Consider the following 16,263-nt stretch of genomic DNA (forward strand, 5'->3'; position numbering starts at 1 on the left):
AGATACTAATACCTTACTGCAGTGCTGCTCAACCTTTAGTACACAGGAGGGCCACAAACCTAAGCACAACCTTGTGCTTCTAGTGATTTTAATAAGATTTAGAGTCCTCTGTATTGATTTATATTTTAAGTTCAGCTTGTTTCATATGTATTTAGATAGGCTGTTGCTATATATAGCATTTTCTTCTTAAAAACAAAGAAACCAGTGCATAAAATGTGTATCAGAATTATAGAAAATGGGGAGGGGGGCGGCGCACAGCGCACATAAAGAGAACACAATGCTAACAAATCCACCATTTGGTATATTGCATTGAAGCAGGCTGTGGGCCTTATGAAATGCTCTGGGCTGTGTAAAGCCCATGGGGCCTGTAGGTTGGACACCCCACCCTTACTGTGACACCCTGCACTCAAGTCCAGCTGCAAACAGAAAATCAGTCTTTCCATGGAAATACAGTGAATTCTTCTTGTCAGCAAGATTTGATTTGTATAGGCCTCTACCATGCACTTCTGTGACTATATTTATACATGATCTGTTTTATGGGGCATTTGTTCCTCTGAGCTTGTTACAGAAGAAATGCTAAAATGTGACTCTTAGTCATAGATTCTAGGACTGGAAGGGACCTCGAGAGGTCATCGAGTCCAGTCCCCTGCCCTCATGGCAGGACCAAATACTGTCTAGACCATCCCTGATAGACATCTATCTAACCTACTCTTAAATATCTCCAGAGATGGAGATTAACTGTTTTGTTGATCAGCATGGTTTATAGGGTGTATTTTAGCATTGAATTGATAGCTTTGCAAACAAATTTGGAAAATCCTATATATTGGAGAAGTACCCCATGTTGCTTGGTATTTATTTGATACTTGAGACTTAAGTAGTCAGTTGCTTTAATTCTGCTTTTTTATTAAGTACCTCTTGAAATAACATGCCATTGTTGAAATACTTTTTGCAGAAAAGTTTTAAAAGGTTCTGAAGGCACTATAATACCTATTCAGATTTGGCTTGCAGAAACGGACTGGCCAGTTCCCCTTTGTCAAGCATCTAATTTTTTTTGGCTATCCCAAGATAAGGGTTTTTATTTAAATAAAAAAAAAAAAAGCCAGATCAAACCTTCATCTCCAAGATATAGATATTGTATAGATCTTCCTTCCCCCTCTCTCTCCCCCCCCCCCCGACTCCTTTAGATGTTTTGTGGGGCTTTTCTTACAGGTACAAGGTCTGGCAAGCAGTCTCCTCCAGAATTAGTGCTGATTTGTGGCACAGATGGCAGGGATATTTGGGCAGTGAGTGGCGCTCATAATTATCCTTGAACATTTGTGCATCATTTTACTACAGCTCCTCAGATCCACTAAATTGACAGGTGAGAAACCAAGGTCCCACCAAGCCCAGATCTCTTGCATCCTTCTACACAACACAGTAGTTCTGGCCATTATGAAATGCTTAATTATAAACACACACTTCCTGTGTTCCATGGGCTTGACACAAAGCTCACAGAGTCTCTAATGGCCTTCGGATTAGGGACTATATTACCACAGTACTTGTGTTTGTATGAATGCTTTCAACTCCACTTTATGTGCATTGCTGCTGGCTGTCAGTTTATTGTCCATAGTATAACTCTAGCTACCTGTCATTCCTCAAACTTGTAGCTATATGCTTGTCTGCACGAGGTTGTATTAACTGAGAAAATGAGGTCAATAGACATGTCTAATTAAGGACAATAGTGCACCCTCAGTTCCATTCACACTTTGTGGAAAAGGGTTCTGACAGCTTTCCTTCTGGCAAGTTTTTATGGCAACAAAATATAAATATTAAACTGAAGGTTCACACTCCTATAGTTTGAAATCAGCAGTTTAGCAAGGCGAGAACAAAAATCAAGGGAACAGGCTAGGCTGAAGCTGTTAATCACTCATATACTAGTAAATAGGTATCACTGAAATTGCAACATACTACTTTTCATAGAACTTGCATTATCAATTTATTAAAAGTACTCAAGGCATTGCTTAGTCACTGCCAGAATAACACTTTTTCCTATATACACTGTCTGCAGAAATCAATCCTTTGAATATATTTGACGTCTTTGCTTTTACAGTAATTCTTTGTTTCTTCCAACATTGTTTTAACCTGCTGACAGTTGGCTTGTTACTTTGCATTAACAATTCCAAATGCAGAGAATCTAGCCTGCAGTTGCTCCTTGATATTGATTTTTTTTTTCCCCTAGCTGCCAGTGTTTAATAGGTTCCAGCACTGACTAGCTTCTTAAGTAGTCTCAGCTTTTGGATTATACTCCCCCTTTTTGAAACTGGCATTTGGTTGCAGCACCTTTCATGATACATTAGCTAAATACATTGAGCAGAGCTAAATCATCCCTTCCCACTACTACTATTTGCTAGTATTCTGCTTGAAATCCACATGCAGTATAAACAAGGGACTTAGACATAAATAAGCTCACCAAGCACTCATATTAATGCAGCATCAAACTCGGAACAAATCTAATGCAAAGTGCAGTCTGTGGAGAATGATTCAACAGGAAGGTGTATTGACAGTCCCATGGAGGAAATTGAAGGGTAACTCACTTGAGCATGTTAGTTTGATGGACATGTAGTCTCTGCCACAGTCCTTCTTGTAGTGACAGCGCAGCCAGTTCAGGAGGCAGAGTCCGTTGCCACACCGTAGTTCTTCTTTTTTACAGGGCAGAATGCTGCCTTCATCTGAAAGGAAGAGAAACAATGGATGACTGTGTTACTGAAGTAGGAAATGCCTGCTGCACAATGCCACAGCTCTTCTGAAAGTCCGTCCTCTTCGCTGTCTCTAAAAGCCCTGTGAGACTGAAAACAGATTTGTCTGTTCTTTGTCAGATAGCAAAAGGGGGGGCCTCTGACTCCGACAAAAGCTTGGTAAATCGTTAATCATTTATACAGTGCTGTAGACCTATGAAGCATTGCACACAGGGAAAATGTGCCCAACAAATCACAGAAGGTAAAATTTTCAAAAGTGTAGTTAGGTTAAGTCAAGTCTGAAAATGGGACATGAGTGTTTTGAAAACTTGCCGGCAGTATTTGTCCTAGTCTATATGCAAAAGGGATGACAGAAAAGAGGATAAACTTAGAGCTATTTTAACTTCCAGGATCATGAAGGGCTGGACTGAGGTAGCCATGGATGGGAACATCTCACAACTCCTTTCCAGTTTGAAAAATAAGGATGGGAACTGAATCTCATAGCATGTGGGCTGAACACCTTTAACATCAGAGAAATGTGCATGTGGACAAATATTAGAGCATAATTCACATTTGGGTTTGGAGATTGTTAGGACAGAGCAGGGTCTGACTTGCCCTTTGATCTCAGCATGCTCAAATGTTTCTCCTACTATGTATAGTGGGGAAGAATGAAGAATCCACTCTCTCCTCAAGACCATCTCTGACCCTAGAGGAGTTTTATAGCTAATTACCCCATCTCTGCATATGTAGGGGAAAGGTTAACTTTGTTTTCCAATGACACAACTGATGGTCCTGTTAAATTCCTCACCCTATCATCTCAATGTGAGGGGGCGAGAATAGCTCAGGGCATGTCTACTCTACAAATGCCCCAGCAGCACAGCTGGGGCACAGCAGCTCTGCTGCTATAGTGTAGACTCTTGCTACAGCAATGGAAGGGGTTTTTGGTTGTATTTAAACCACCCCTTGAGAGGTGGTAGGTAGGTTAAGGGAAGAAGTCTTCTGTTGACGTAGCTGCATCTATAGTGGGAGTGAGGTTGACCTATCTGTTCCACAGGGCAAGACACTTTTCACAATCCTGGGTGAAGCAGCTAGGTTGACCTTTAGTTTTAGGTGTAGAGAAGGCCTTTGTTTCCAGTCACTATGAAGAAGCAGAAATTTGGCTAATAGGGCCCCAACAATTCTAAATGATGACAAATTAGTCATGTGGCGTTCAGGTTAAGAAATGAGTAAGTTTGGGTCAGCATTTATTGTCACTGAACACAGTCATGCATCCCTAGTCAGAATGTTCTGAGTTGTGTAACTAGAACAGAGTGGCTATTGCAGAAGCAGTGAATACAAATACATGTTTATCTCTTCAATGTGACCATTTTAATGGATACTCCTAAACAAGCACTTGAATAGATACTTGCTCGCACCACTGTCTGGGGAGCAGGCACTCTTCAGATCCTTGTTTTGTGTGCAAAATTAATGCTTATACCCATGTGCAGGGGAAAATATTTACTATTCATCCTTACTTATTCTCCTGTTTTTGAAATGTTACTCTTCCAATTGAGAGAGAGAAACAACACTGTCATGTAGACTACCAGTCATACCCTGCAAATGGTGCTGAAGAGACTAGTTTGAGTTTATAATCTGTCCAGACTCCTTTTGTTCAATATTTGTGGAGCACAAATAGATTCACAGAAATCAGGATGAATGTGCATACAATTCAGAACTTGTGCACAAAAATCCAGCTTCAGTAGTACAGCTGGTCATGTTTTCATTGAAGATGAGAGGAGAATGTCTGAAAGGTGTAAGTAATGCACATGCTTTGGTAAAAGTTTTAACTGGAGAAGAGGCACCTTATTTACCACTTAACTGGTGTCCATTATCGCTCTACTGCTAACTGAATTAAATAGTAGGATTCTGATGTTTAGTAATGAAGAGCACTAGGAATAGAAAACCAATAGTTTACTTTGGCACTTTTGGTGTCTATCCTATACCCTAAAACTGAATTCAAGTCACTTGTATATCACCAGCTTTAACACACCAAATAAGCCAGACCCCACCTTGAAAATACCAGATCCTAGAAGCAAAGGAACAGAAAAAACAAGGTGCAAACTGGCATCCAGCTGAACAAAGGCATTCTGACTAAAGACTTTTGTTTGTTCTCCAATATTCTTAATTCAGAGCCTGTGTGTCAGCTTTCATAGCAGGAAAACCCTGCAGTTGAGTAATTGTGCATGATTTCCAATTCTCCACACAGCTGCTTCATTGGAAAATGTCAGAACCCACAAATGCATTTATAAATAGCACCAGCACTGAAAGAACACTTTTACTATATGTATTAGACCATACACTTGTAACCTGGCACTGCTTCCATCTACAGGGTAATAATCAAATTTTGTTTTGCAATTCTAGCACATCTTGGATAACGTTTTCTGAACAGCTACCATACTTGTGGCAGGTACTTGAAACATGAACTTTGGGAACCTGGGCATTTCCCAAACAGAAGAGAATTCACTGCAATCTAAAGGCTTTTTAATTTTTTTTCTGAAGGAGCTAAAATACTTAAGTGAAGGCTAATGGAACTTACAGGATCTATTCCACCCCAGGTGGGAAGAGATCAGGCCCATTGACTTCACACAGGTCTAAGCTCAGAAACTTGCATGCAGACATTCTGAGGTGGTCAGGGAAAATGCTAACAATTATTCTGAAATATGAAAGGTGTGTGCATGCATACACATTCCCAGAGCATTATTCCATAGACTCCCCATTTATTTCAAGATCTAGTTTTAAGATGTCCTATTTTTTTAAACATTCTCAGCTTGTTCCAGCCCAACAGGTTTCACTGCCCCTCATTGCTCCACTTCCAGTTGTCCAACACTAAGTTCCTTTCTGTAACTCCAATAGTTGTACAGCTGTTGATGCAAAAGCATTGGCCTCAGCTTTTCCATAGTCAGGAACTGCAATCTTCCCTCTACACTACAAAGATTCTCTGCTTGATTGAAATGTCACCTGAAAACATAGCCATTGTATAGGCAAGGGAGAAGTTCTAAATGTCTTTCTTTTGGCTATTAGTTGTTTGGGATACAGTGCATAGGAAAGATGCTATTAAAAACTGAACTGTGGTATAATGGAGAGGAGAGCTGTTAGGCTTGTGAGCTATAAGGAATGGTATGGGCAAAATGAGCTTCCTTGTCCTGAGAAGCAATGAAGGCCAGTGACACCTAAAAGGGCAGGCAAAACTAACTCTTGCAAAGGTTGGTTTTTAGTCAATCTACAATAGGAGACTCTCTCCAAACAGCAGAGGCAGCCTATCCACTCCAAGGGGCTTCTATTGCTGCAATTTATCTAGTGGGGGGGGTGGGGGCGGGGTGGGAGGTGAAGGCACTGTTTGAGGACAAAATATGGATAAGGGGCTAAATTCTGTTCTCACTTACACTGGGGGAACTCCACTGAGGATGGAGTTACTCCAGTGATAGTTGGGCACCAAAGGGTGACTGTCTCAAATAATTTGAGACATTCTAATATAACGGCTCAATCTTAGTACTGACAAGAAAACTGGAGATGCTGAACTTCCATTGTAATCAATTTTTTTACCCAGTTCACTTAATTTCATGTGCCTTCTGAAGTCACAAGGGTCTTGATTAAAAATACAGCACTCTAAGTGTTTAGATGAAATTATGCCACCAAAATTGGTGGATTGGTCTTGTTTCTTGACATCTGGTAAACAGCCATTTCCATTCCTGGGCACTGTAGTCCTCTCCTGTATTTCTGGCTGCTTTTTTTTTTTAATTTGTATTAATCTTTCTCTTGGCTACCTGGAGCAAGCACTGGAGCAGAGACTTCAGCTGGGCATCATGTTGCAGAACCCAGTCATTTCTCAGTATTTTGAAATTTGATCTCACATCTGAGATACATGCAGGAATCACTGAGTGAAATTCTGTGGCCTATGTTACACAGGAGGCCAGACTAGATGATTGTATTGGGCCCTTCTGGCCTTAAGTCATTTAAATGTTGTTCATTTAAATAGGGCAAATATTAAATGGTGTCATAAAAAGGGGTGGTAAATACTGAGAAGTGATGTGCATTGAATAGCTTTGTGCTCAGTGCAAATCCAAACAATGTATCTTACTTCCCCCACCATGGTTACTGCCTGAAAAGGAATCAGCTTGGTACAATTTACATAATATCTAATTACCAAGTAATAGTGACCTTGATTAATGTATTGCTGACTGTGAGTAGCCAACATTTGTGTGGATACAGTACAAGGACAGTATATATACTTAACACTCTGAGCATAGAAACACCATATTTTAATACACTAAGTGAATGGAATTCTAATTCCCAAAGGCATTTTCCTTTCTGAAACAAACATAAACTGTAACAGAAAGGTGTAATAAAAATGTTCAATTGCCAGTACATAATACTCTGGAGAGGTGCAATGCTTCTTGACAGTGACTTCACTAGTCATATGATAGGTGTCACTCAGATTCTTATTCACATTTTTATTCAGTGGTGGCAGACTCAGAAACAATGCAAATTCATGCAGTACTTGGTGCATCTGATTAGCAAAAAGTCCTAGAATTCAGCCTTCAAATCAATGTAGCACCACTGATGCTACCCCAGTTTGCTCTGGTTGAGGATCTGGCCTCTAGACACTATATAATCATAGGGTGTATTTGAAATTTATTAAACAACATAGGTGATTCAGTATTGATTTTGATATTTTTGGGTTCAAGCACTGCGTTTGTTTCAGCAAGGGGTGATTTTTGGCTTTGATTATTGGGTAGCTAGTGAATCTTATCCAAACTGAAGATCAAACTGACTTGGTACATGACCTAATGTGTGGTGTGAGCAACAAATTGCTTTCTCAGCTGATGGTTTTTATCTTGGAACAAACTAAGTGAATCTCCCTTCTGATGGATGATCAGCTTTTTCCAGAGGTTCCAGGCAGCTGGAGAACAAGCCCGGCAAGTCTCTCGGGTGGAGCAGCTCCAGCCTATAACCCCACATAATTAATCTGCCTCCCTGAAACTCTAGAAGTACTAAGCAGAGCTGGATGGATAATGAACTTTATCTCCCCCAGGATGTAAATTCCAACACCAGGAGACTGTTCATCCCAATCAGCACAAAAAGCTGAACATTTTCATAGTACAGAAATTCTGAAACTTCAGTTTGGAAACATTGCAACTACTGTATTGAAATGCTTGCACATTGAAGCATTATAAAATTATATATCAGTAAAAACTGGAGCTGAAACTAAATACTCTATTTTGAAACTTTCCATAGAAAACTTAGCAAAATTGACACATTCCCTTGAAATACTGTACTTTGCTACAATTCACCCAGTGCAGACATTAAGCCAGCTCGGTCCATAGCACTATGGGAGTTCTTGGTAGCATAGCTGCCATAACTTAGATAGTGGCCCCTTCCCACCTCTCCTGGTCTGAGAGTTCTGCACTGCACTTGACTGTCCCTTTAACTTAAGTACCCTATACAAGGTCTATAAAACCTTTTAGCCTTGTAAAAATTCATCCCTAGCTGGTAGTGAATGAGTTGTTGCCATCTGATTTGGTTGTTGGGGAAATAACTGGTATTTCCTATAGCTTTATTTGAAACCCTGAAGTTGACTAATCTGGACTGTCAGTCTGAAGGTTAGAGTAAACACTGAATTCTCAGGATTGGAACAACTTTCAATTGTCAATAAGTGTCTGTGTCAAATTGACAACTGGGATGTAGATGATCTACCCAAAAGTTGAAAAACTATTCCATGCTATTAAAATAAGAACTGTATGTTGTATATCTTGCTGTAGAAGAATACATAAATGGATGATGCAATTACCATAAAAATCCCTTTTATTCAAATGATAAATTGGATTATATCTGATTTAATTGTGTACTTGCTTTGTCAACCAGCTGAGTCTGAAAATGTGCTGATTACTCACCATAGTTAAAGGAACACTATCTGATTTAAAATCATGGCCCTGACTTTCAGCTGTGTTCTTGCACTGTAGCCAGTGATGGGAGGGTCTCACCAGTATAGAGGGAATCCTCTAGGGATGCAGAGATAGTGTAAGATAGTGTAAGGTTCAGCCGATTGCGGCTCCCACTGGCCGTGGTTTGCCATGCCACGCCAATGGGGGCGGCGGGAAGCAGCAGGAAACGCATCCCTCGGCCCGTGCCACTTCCCGCCGCCCCCATTGGCCTGAGATGGCGAACCACGGCCAGTGGGAGCCGCGATCGACCGAACGTGCGGACACAGCAGGTAACCACACTGGCCTGGCCCGCCAGAGTGCTTATCCTAGCAAGCTGCGTGCCAGAGGTTGCTGACCCCCGAGCTAGTGCAATGGGGCATGATCCTGCTTGGGAGGGAGGCAGCTTTGGCTGCTACTGCAATCCAAACAGTAAATCACAATGAAGACCCGCTATCAAACTGTACTTAAATCTAAAGGTGAAGACTGAAGGACCCAATCCTGAAGCAAAGCTCAATGAGATTTTTTTTTTTAGCCTTAAATGCTTTAGGATTGGGCACTAAATGTCAAGTGTTTAATGTAACCCTCTAGTCGGTGTGTCATGTGTTCACCTCTGTTCCAAATTCACAGAAGTTAGAAGTTTATTGCAGCTCTTCATTTAACAGCCTGGGCCTAAAGCTGAAGCTGTAGAGACTCCAAGGTTTTAGTTCTGGAGGTCCCTGGTTCAATCCTTAATGTCTGCCATCCAAGTGGTGGGCATAGCTTATTCAGGATTCAAAAATAAGAAGCAACGTTACCCTTTGCAAATAAATCAAACTGGAAGCCCAGGGAGGTGCTGTGTTGGTTGTAAAAAGTCTGACTTCCTAAAGCATAACTTTGCATTTTTTGGCACATCTCTGCACTTATTGGTTTTGTCTGAGGCCAGCAGTGCAAGGCAACACAAACGCTTTTCTAGCGTGTTTGGTCTGACTGGAGCAATTGCAAGAAAGCTTGCTCTTACGATGAATTTGGCAGACTCAAGACACCGGGATAAGCATCCCAGTTTTAGAGTACTTATCTGAACCAAACCTCCCACCCTTTCATAACTCTAAACACAATTAACAATCCAGCTATTTTGAAAATCCTGTGCAGAAACACAAATGAGATGCTTTGGGAACTGTTTTACAGCACTTCCCACATATAGTATGTGAGGCTAGTGGGGCACTTCATCAGAGGTGCTAGGATTCACACCAACCTTGGAACTATATTCACTGAGAAACCAGAGGGGAAGGAGCAGCATGCCAACAGGCCCCCGTGTGGGACTTCTGGCAAACAAAAGGAGGTACAGTATGAGAGGATGTCAGTCTTCAGCAGAGATGTTCCCATCCTCTTCCCCATTATTTACATCCATGCTAGCAATATAATTACAAGGGAAAAAAAATAGATGGTGAAGTGTAAGAAGCCCAATGAGGTTGAAAGGAAATGTTACAGAGAAACTACAAGGGGGACAAATAAGGAGCAAAAACTCCCTACACTGACCATGATGGAGGGAAAATTGCCCTCCCTAGGTTTATCCTGATTCCATGCTGCTTTGTCCTGTATTCTGGAACCTTCTCCTCCTCCCGTCCCCCTCCCCCTCCCCCACTTAAGCTATGCAGCATACATGTGCCAGCATCTCTGACAGAATTAAGTGGGTGGGCTGGAAATGCAATCCCCTCCAAACCTGCAGGGTCAGGGGAAATCTGCATTTCTGTACAGACTACTCTGTGCCTGGAGTTTTCTGGCCCCTGGGAAAAAATAACATCTTGCTCTTATAACACAGGCAATCCAGACTGAAATATAGGCTAGAAACAGTCAGGAGATTCTAGGAAAACTGCTAAGAGCCTGCAGGCAGGAGGACAATAGCTGGAAAAGGGAACCCTGATTTCAGGAGACATTAACCGAATAGTGGCTGAAATGAAAATAATAGGAGGGCAAATGAATGGTGTGTATATAGGGAAGGGCTCTAACTTCTCAGTAGTGGGTGAAGGACATGTTTGACAGTCTGCACTTGGATTACAAGCACTCTGGGGATGCAACCATTCTGTCAGAACACTGGAGCCTGGAGGGTGAGTGGCGGGGGAGGGGGGGCACTGCAACAACCACCATTGGTACCCTGCCCAGGAGGAAGGCTGGAGAGAGCATGCCTGCATCCTCCCCATGGATGTTCCATGTGTTCTCTGTATCAGGCAATAGGATGGTGCAGATAGTTCCAAGTGTGCTGGCCAAGCTCCATGGATTTGTATGTAAGGAGAGGGGAATGACCCCCACCTTTTCCCTATCCCACTTCTGAGTGCTTTGCTCCCAGGGGAGAGGGAGTGAGCAACTTCTGCTCTTCCCAAAGCAAAGGGCCAGTTGGGGGAAGCCTTTCTGTGGTCCCACAAAGGGAGCGGGCATGAGGCTTTTTACACATCCCTTACAGAGAACACAGTTCCAGTCCATCCCTTCCATGAAATAGGAAATAGATCTGACAGAGACAGGGAAAAAGCCCCGCCCCCTCACCAAAATAGTGGATGCATTATAAGGATCTCTTCTTTGGGCATGGAACATGTTGCTGGAGACAACCAAAGCTGTGAGCCACTACTACCCCTCTGCCTCAGCAAGAGCGAACCTAGCTAGAGGTCAGACAGTCGGCTCCCGACAACTCCAGTGTACCATCCTCACCAGCAAACTCCTTAAGGCTCTCCTGACCCATACCTGACCTGACAAGTGAAAATCAGTGAATTCCAGGCTCAGTTTCTCAACTGTTCCTCTGCAATGCACAGCTCCTGTCACTGATCATTCACGAAGATATTAAATTCATTGCCCTCTTAAATTTATGTTGTAATGTACTGACTCTTTAACTGAGGCAAATACACACTTCTCTTTAAGCACAGCACTGAGTTGATTTATAACAAGTTGATTAACAAAAGGACATAGGCTAAGTGATACCAATTAGCAGGGATAAAGGTAGAAATGGTTACAATCAAATAGATAAAAGACAAACTTAATCTAGCAAGATGCAGTCTTTGTTCAAGATGGTTTCTCTCACCCACAGTCTCCTTTCTAGCTTTGACTGGCCAGGCTGCCCAGGATCTGTCACAGAGATGAAATCACTTGGTTCCTTTGTCTCCTAAGGCAAAGGATAAAGATGGTCTCTGCTCCTTTAGCCCTAAAGGGATGTCTTTATTTCACAAGTCAGGAAGCCCCCTGCCATATGCACCCTTATAACATGCAGTATGGCAAGGGGGAAACAAACTGTAGGGAGGCGCAGGGTAGTATGTGAGCAGGAAAGGTACAAAATCCCTTTCTTTGTATAGCTGTCTCAAGTCTCTTTGCAAAACATCCACCTGTAAAAAGGAGTTTCAATCGAGGAGCATAGGGAGCAGTTGCTCCGAGTGACCCCATCCATTGCAGATTAGTTATTGCAGCTCAGGTCTGGCAAAACCTGCATTCCTCCTCACTTCTGTGGACGTGGATGATTTCTGCTGTGGTGGCAGTGGGGTGGCTTTGCTTTGCATGGAGAGTGGGGCAAGATTTGGGGAACATATACATGCTGCCTGCTCCCCCTGGCAGCACAGTTCCATAGGGCTCCTTGGATGGGTGGAGGCTGGAAATGGCTGATACTGGTGGATCTGTTTGGTGATTCAGTCACCTATGCATTTCTACCATACATTGTGCACTGAGATAAGAATGCAGAGACTTGCAGCAACCTCTGCTCTTCCTCTGACTGCTTAAGTAGTATACAATAGCCACTGGATCCATGAAACCACTGATTCACAGGCCTCACTCAGGTATATCTCCAAGTTAATGTTTGAGCTGGAGCACAGGGAGCCTTGTGCTTGTCAGGCTTCTGTCAGGCTCCTTGATTCCTGGGCAGGGTGACTGCATCAATTTTACTATAGAGGAGGGCCCACAGAGGCTGGAGGGATGGGAAGAAGCAGGATTTGTCACCAGGAGCAGAAGCTGAGCCTGCAGTCATGGCTGCAGAGTGACTGTTTTGTTTGCTTGATAAGGATTTGGTTGTTCACGAGTTAATGCTTATTCAACCTTCATCCTCTTCATGGAGTCACAGAGCACAGCTGGCAGCCCTGTAGTCAATGACAACACAGCCTGAAGCCAGCTGTGCTGCTGCTCTGTGTATGTGGGGACTCAAGTGGAGCACTGAGGCGATGGTCTCCTGAATGTCTATTCAAGGATATGTAGGATTAGGGGCAGGATATTCTGCAGAATTTTCTCAGTAGTGGGGTGTGTGTGTGTGTGTTTTTTTTTTTTTTTTTTAAATGGCCTTGCCCTTTGCTGTATTCATCTTCATGCACCCGGGGACAAAGCCACAGAATTTCTGAATGTGTCCCTTTACGTTTTTGAAGCTAATTCTTTTAAGGGCAAGTTTTCAAAACCTGCAAAGTTCAAGATGAGGCAATCAAAGAATTTTTTTTTTAATCAGGCCTGTCCGCCTGCCTGCCTAACTTGTGCATGCAGCTATCCTGATTAACACCTGTCACTTTGGCCTTTTGACTTGTGTTCATAAGCTGAATAATTGCATCTGCAGACTAGGTATACAACTGCACATGTATCTCTGCCTGCTTTTAAATTATTTCTTCAGAGGGGGTCACTGGGAAGTGAAAAAGGAAGTGACTTGAGGGGAGGAAAGTGAGCTCGAAGACTGTGTCCTGCTTGCCTAGCTATGTGAACAACTTTGGCCCATGTTCACCTAACTATCAAGAGAATGGGGCTGAGGTTCATGACTGCAGACTAAACTGAAACTATTTAAAGTTATTTGTAGAACTGGTTTGAATTTCTCCCCTCATTTCCATCTGTCTTCAATAGAAAAGCTTTTGGTTTTTCAATAAAAAGTTAAACTTCTTTTCAGATGGCAAACTTTTTAATTGAAAACTTGAAACTCTGGGCAGAAACCAAACACTTTGTGGAAAAACTTTCATTTGACAGAAAAATAGGTTTTAGACTAACTTTTTTTTTTATGGAAGGCTTTCTATCAGCCCTGTTAATGTGAAATTCAAGTCAAATGCTTCACCCAGTCATACTCCTGAATTTTAATCTAATCTCTGAGCTCTTGACCACCAAGCTGGAGGTCAGGGGCTGGCTCTCCTGTTCTGGTTTTGACCAGAGATTGCATCCTGGACCTGAGAACTTTCCTAATGGAAATTTTTGGCTATGATAAATCCAATATTTTTCTCACATGCACAAAACTGTCATCAATATTTTGTTAGGAGGTGGAGTCAAGACTCTAGTCACTCTGACCCACCTGCTCAGGAGGGTGAGTAGCAACCCTGTGGAGCTTGCATCATGCAGAAACATTAGACTGGCCATGGCCAAACCAGAAATTCAGACTATCTCCAATTATACAAGTTAGGTACAGAAGAGTTTTACAATTCTCATTACAAGCATTATCCTAATTAAAAGCAATTACGAAGGAGTAGTCTGGCTGAACTCTGCTCCGTACATGATCCTTTGTGCAAAGGTGGAAGGGGAAACAAAGTTGGCTTAAAGATAGAATAGCACCAGGGCTGCTCTATAATAAGCTGACTCCATCAGCACCACTGCACTAGGACCCTCTGCTAGCCTAGATTCCACGGGCACACAAGGTACTCTAGACAAGCTCTTTTGTACACCAGCCAACAATTGCCTACTGCAAGGGGTTGACAGGAGAACGGGGAAGAAACCTGCATTGTCACTATCTGTGCTGTACTTGCTATATGGATATACAGAGGATCTCTGTCTCCAGGGCTGCCAGTCTGGCAACTTTCACAAGTATGAAGTTCTATTCAAAAGTTATTTTTAAATCTCTCTTGACTAGGATTTTATCCTCAGTGTCATTAGAAAATGGTGCATTGCACACGTGTGGTTTATCTCAAGCATGAATTTCAATAGTCATTACAGCATGGGCTTCTCTGGTTTACATGGCCAGGAAATTTAATTCCTTCTACACTGCTGTAACGCTTTTTGCTGTAACTCTGGGATCAAGGCCTACCAGTATGCAGGGATCTAATGCAGTAAAACGCAGACAAATACCGGTACATATTTCTTCTGGAGTGATGGAGATGGAGTTTGGAGGGACTAGGGAGGGGAACATGACGGAATCCTGCTAGGGGAGGGAGTAGGAAAAAATCTCTGGGGGAGAACAGGGATGAAGAAACTACTTTGAGGGGGAGAATATCAAGGAATGTGGGGATGAGGAATGGATGGAAAGTGTGTGCATTATGACAGGGACTCCAAAGGTTTAACAGATCTGGATCATATAGGTAGACTAGTGCTATGTACTTGAACTGTGAATATCATGCACAGTTAGCTGAATGCAAAAATTCATTAGAAAATGACTAAACAGTACTTACTCAAACACTGAAGCAAGTACATGTTATAATTAGTTTCTTATGGCCACAGGTTTCCCATGACATTGGATGGTTTTTTTTATCAGTCCTGTTTTCTTAAGCAGTCATTTAGTAGCTTTAATAAGGTGAGCTTTTAGAGTTGTCCATATCTTTTGGAAGGCCACTGTTGGAGGCCCTTCCCCTTTTTAAAAAAAATCTGATATTGTTTGGGTGATGGTGGTTGACCAATATCATCAGCAATGTTCAGTCAATATCTGCTGGTCTTGAATTTGCTTTACAGCCCTAGTCTGGCATGTTTTTGCTAGGAGTTCAGGTTCAAAGCCAAACTGAAGTTATAGCAAATACTTAAACTCTGAAAGTCAGCGACTTTGATCTCTTTAGATTTGCCAAGTAATCAGCTTTATGGGTCAAATTCTGCTCTCTGTTGCAGCAGGGCCCAATCCTGCAAATCTTAACAAGAACAACTTTTCTTACTGTAGTCCCACTGAGCTCACTGTTCAGGGTAGCATGCTCTAAGGTTCATAGTTTTCCAGGCCCTAAATGTGGAGTAGTTCCACTGACTACGTAACTGAAAGCAGAATTTGCCCATTGTCAGTCTCTCAAACTTCAGACCTAAACTGAATTATTCTTACCATGATGATGGTCCAGTTCTTGTTTTTGTTATAGAAGAGTTGATCTATTTACATTATTTCAGCAATACTTTCTCTGTGGAAAAAATGTCAGTCATCCTTCATATGTCTTTGTCTTCACTTTTCTTTGCTTAGTAGGGTCCTGATCCAGCATCAGAACCTGTTAGCATGGATTTCTACATCCATCTGGATTCCCATGCTAGATTTAGGGCCTTAAAGTTAATACTCCCCTGTTAAGATTTTTCATGCAATGACTACCCAAAAATAAAAATAAAATAAAATAAATTTTAAATGGTCATTTTGTAGACACTTCTCTTCTGACAGTAACTGTCAAAAATGGTGTGGAATTTCTGAAACCACAGGCAGCTTAATGTCCGCCTAGCCAGATTGCAAATCAGTTTTGTCAGGAAAGGGCTTATGTTTTGTTGTGGCTGAAGACGTTTTAAATAGCAGAAAAGAAGGCAAATATATCTAAAGAATTCGAGACTTTAAAAGTAACAATTTTACAGGCTTTGTTCTCAGGCAAATGTCCCTGACTTCAATGAGTTTTTTGCCAGAGTAAGGATTGAAGGATTTGACCTTTAAATAAATGAGACCTTTAAATAATGGCACAGTT

The 16,263-nt window shown here is 42.0% G+C and overlaps 1 protein-coding gene and 1 long non-coding RNA gene across 4 annotated transcripts in view; one reads left to right on the forward strand and one right to left on the reverse strand.

Moving 5' to 3' along the window:
• The window catches only part of LOC120384288 (protein BEAN1-like), a 98,825-nt gene that overhangs the window by 80,904 nt on the left and 1,658 nt on the right, over positions 1-16,263 (reverse strand). For both annotated transcript variants that reach the window (XM_039502753.1, XM_039502754.1), the window contains one exon: positions 2,574-2,708. In XM_039502753.1, coding sequence (XP_039358687.1) covers positions 2,574-2,708 — 135 coding nt within the window. The remainder of the gene's footprint in view (positions 1-2,573; positions 2,709-16,263) is intronic.
• Positions 1-16,263, forward strand: part of LOC120384291 — a 116,026-nt gene that overhangs the window by 13,229 nt on the left and 86,534 nt on the right. The window contains exon 3 of one of the 2 annotated variants that reach the window (XR_005588734.1): positions 2,690-5,992. The exons of the other annotated variant lie outside the window; for it this stretch is intronic. This is a non-coding gene — a long non-coding RNA (uncharacterized LOC120384291). Of the gene's footprint in view, positions 1-2,689; positions 5,993-16,263 lie in introns of those variants that run through there. 2 annotated transcript variants of the gene reach the window in all.

Source organism: Mauremys reevesii, linkage group 16 (genome assembly GCF_016161935.1).
Source record: "Mauremys reevesii isolate NIE-2019 linkage group 16, ASM1616193v1, whole genome shotgun sequence".
Taxonomy (NCBI): domain Eukaryota; kingdom Metazoa; phylum Chordata; order Testudines; family Geoemydidae; genus Mauremys; species Mauremys reevesii.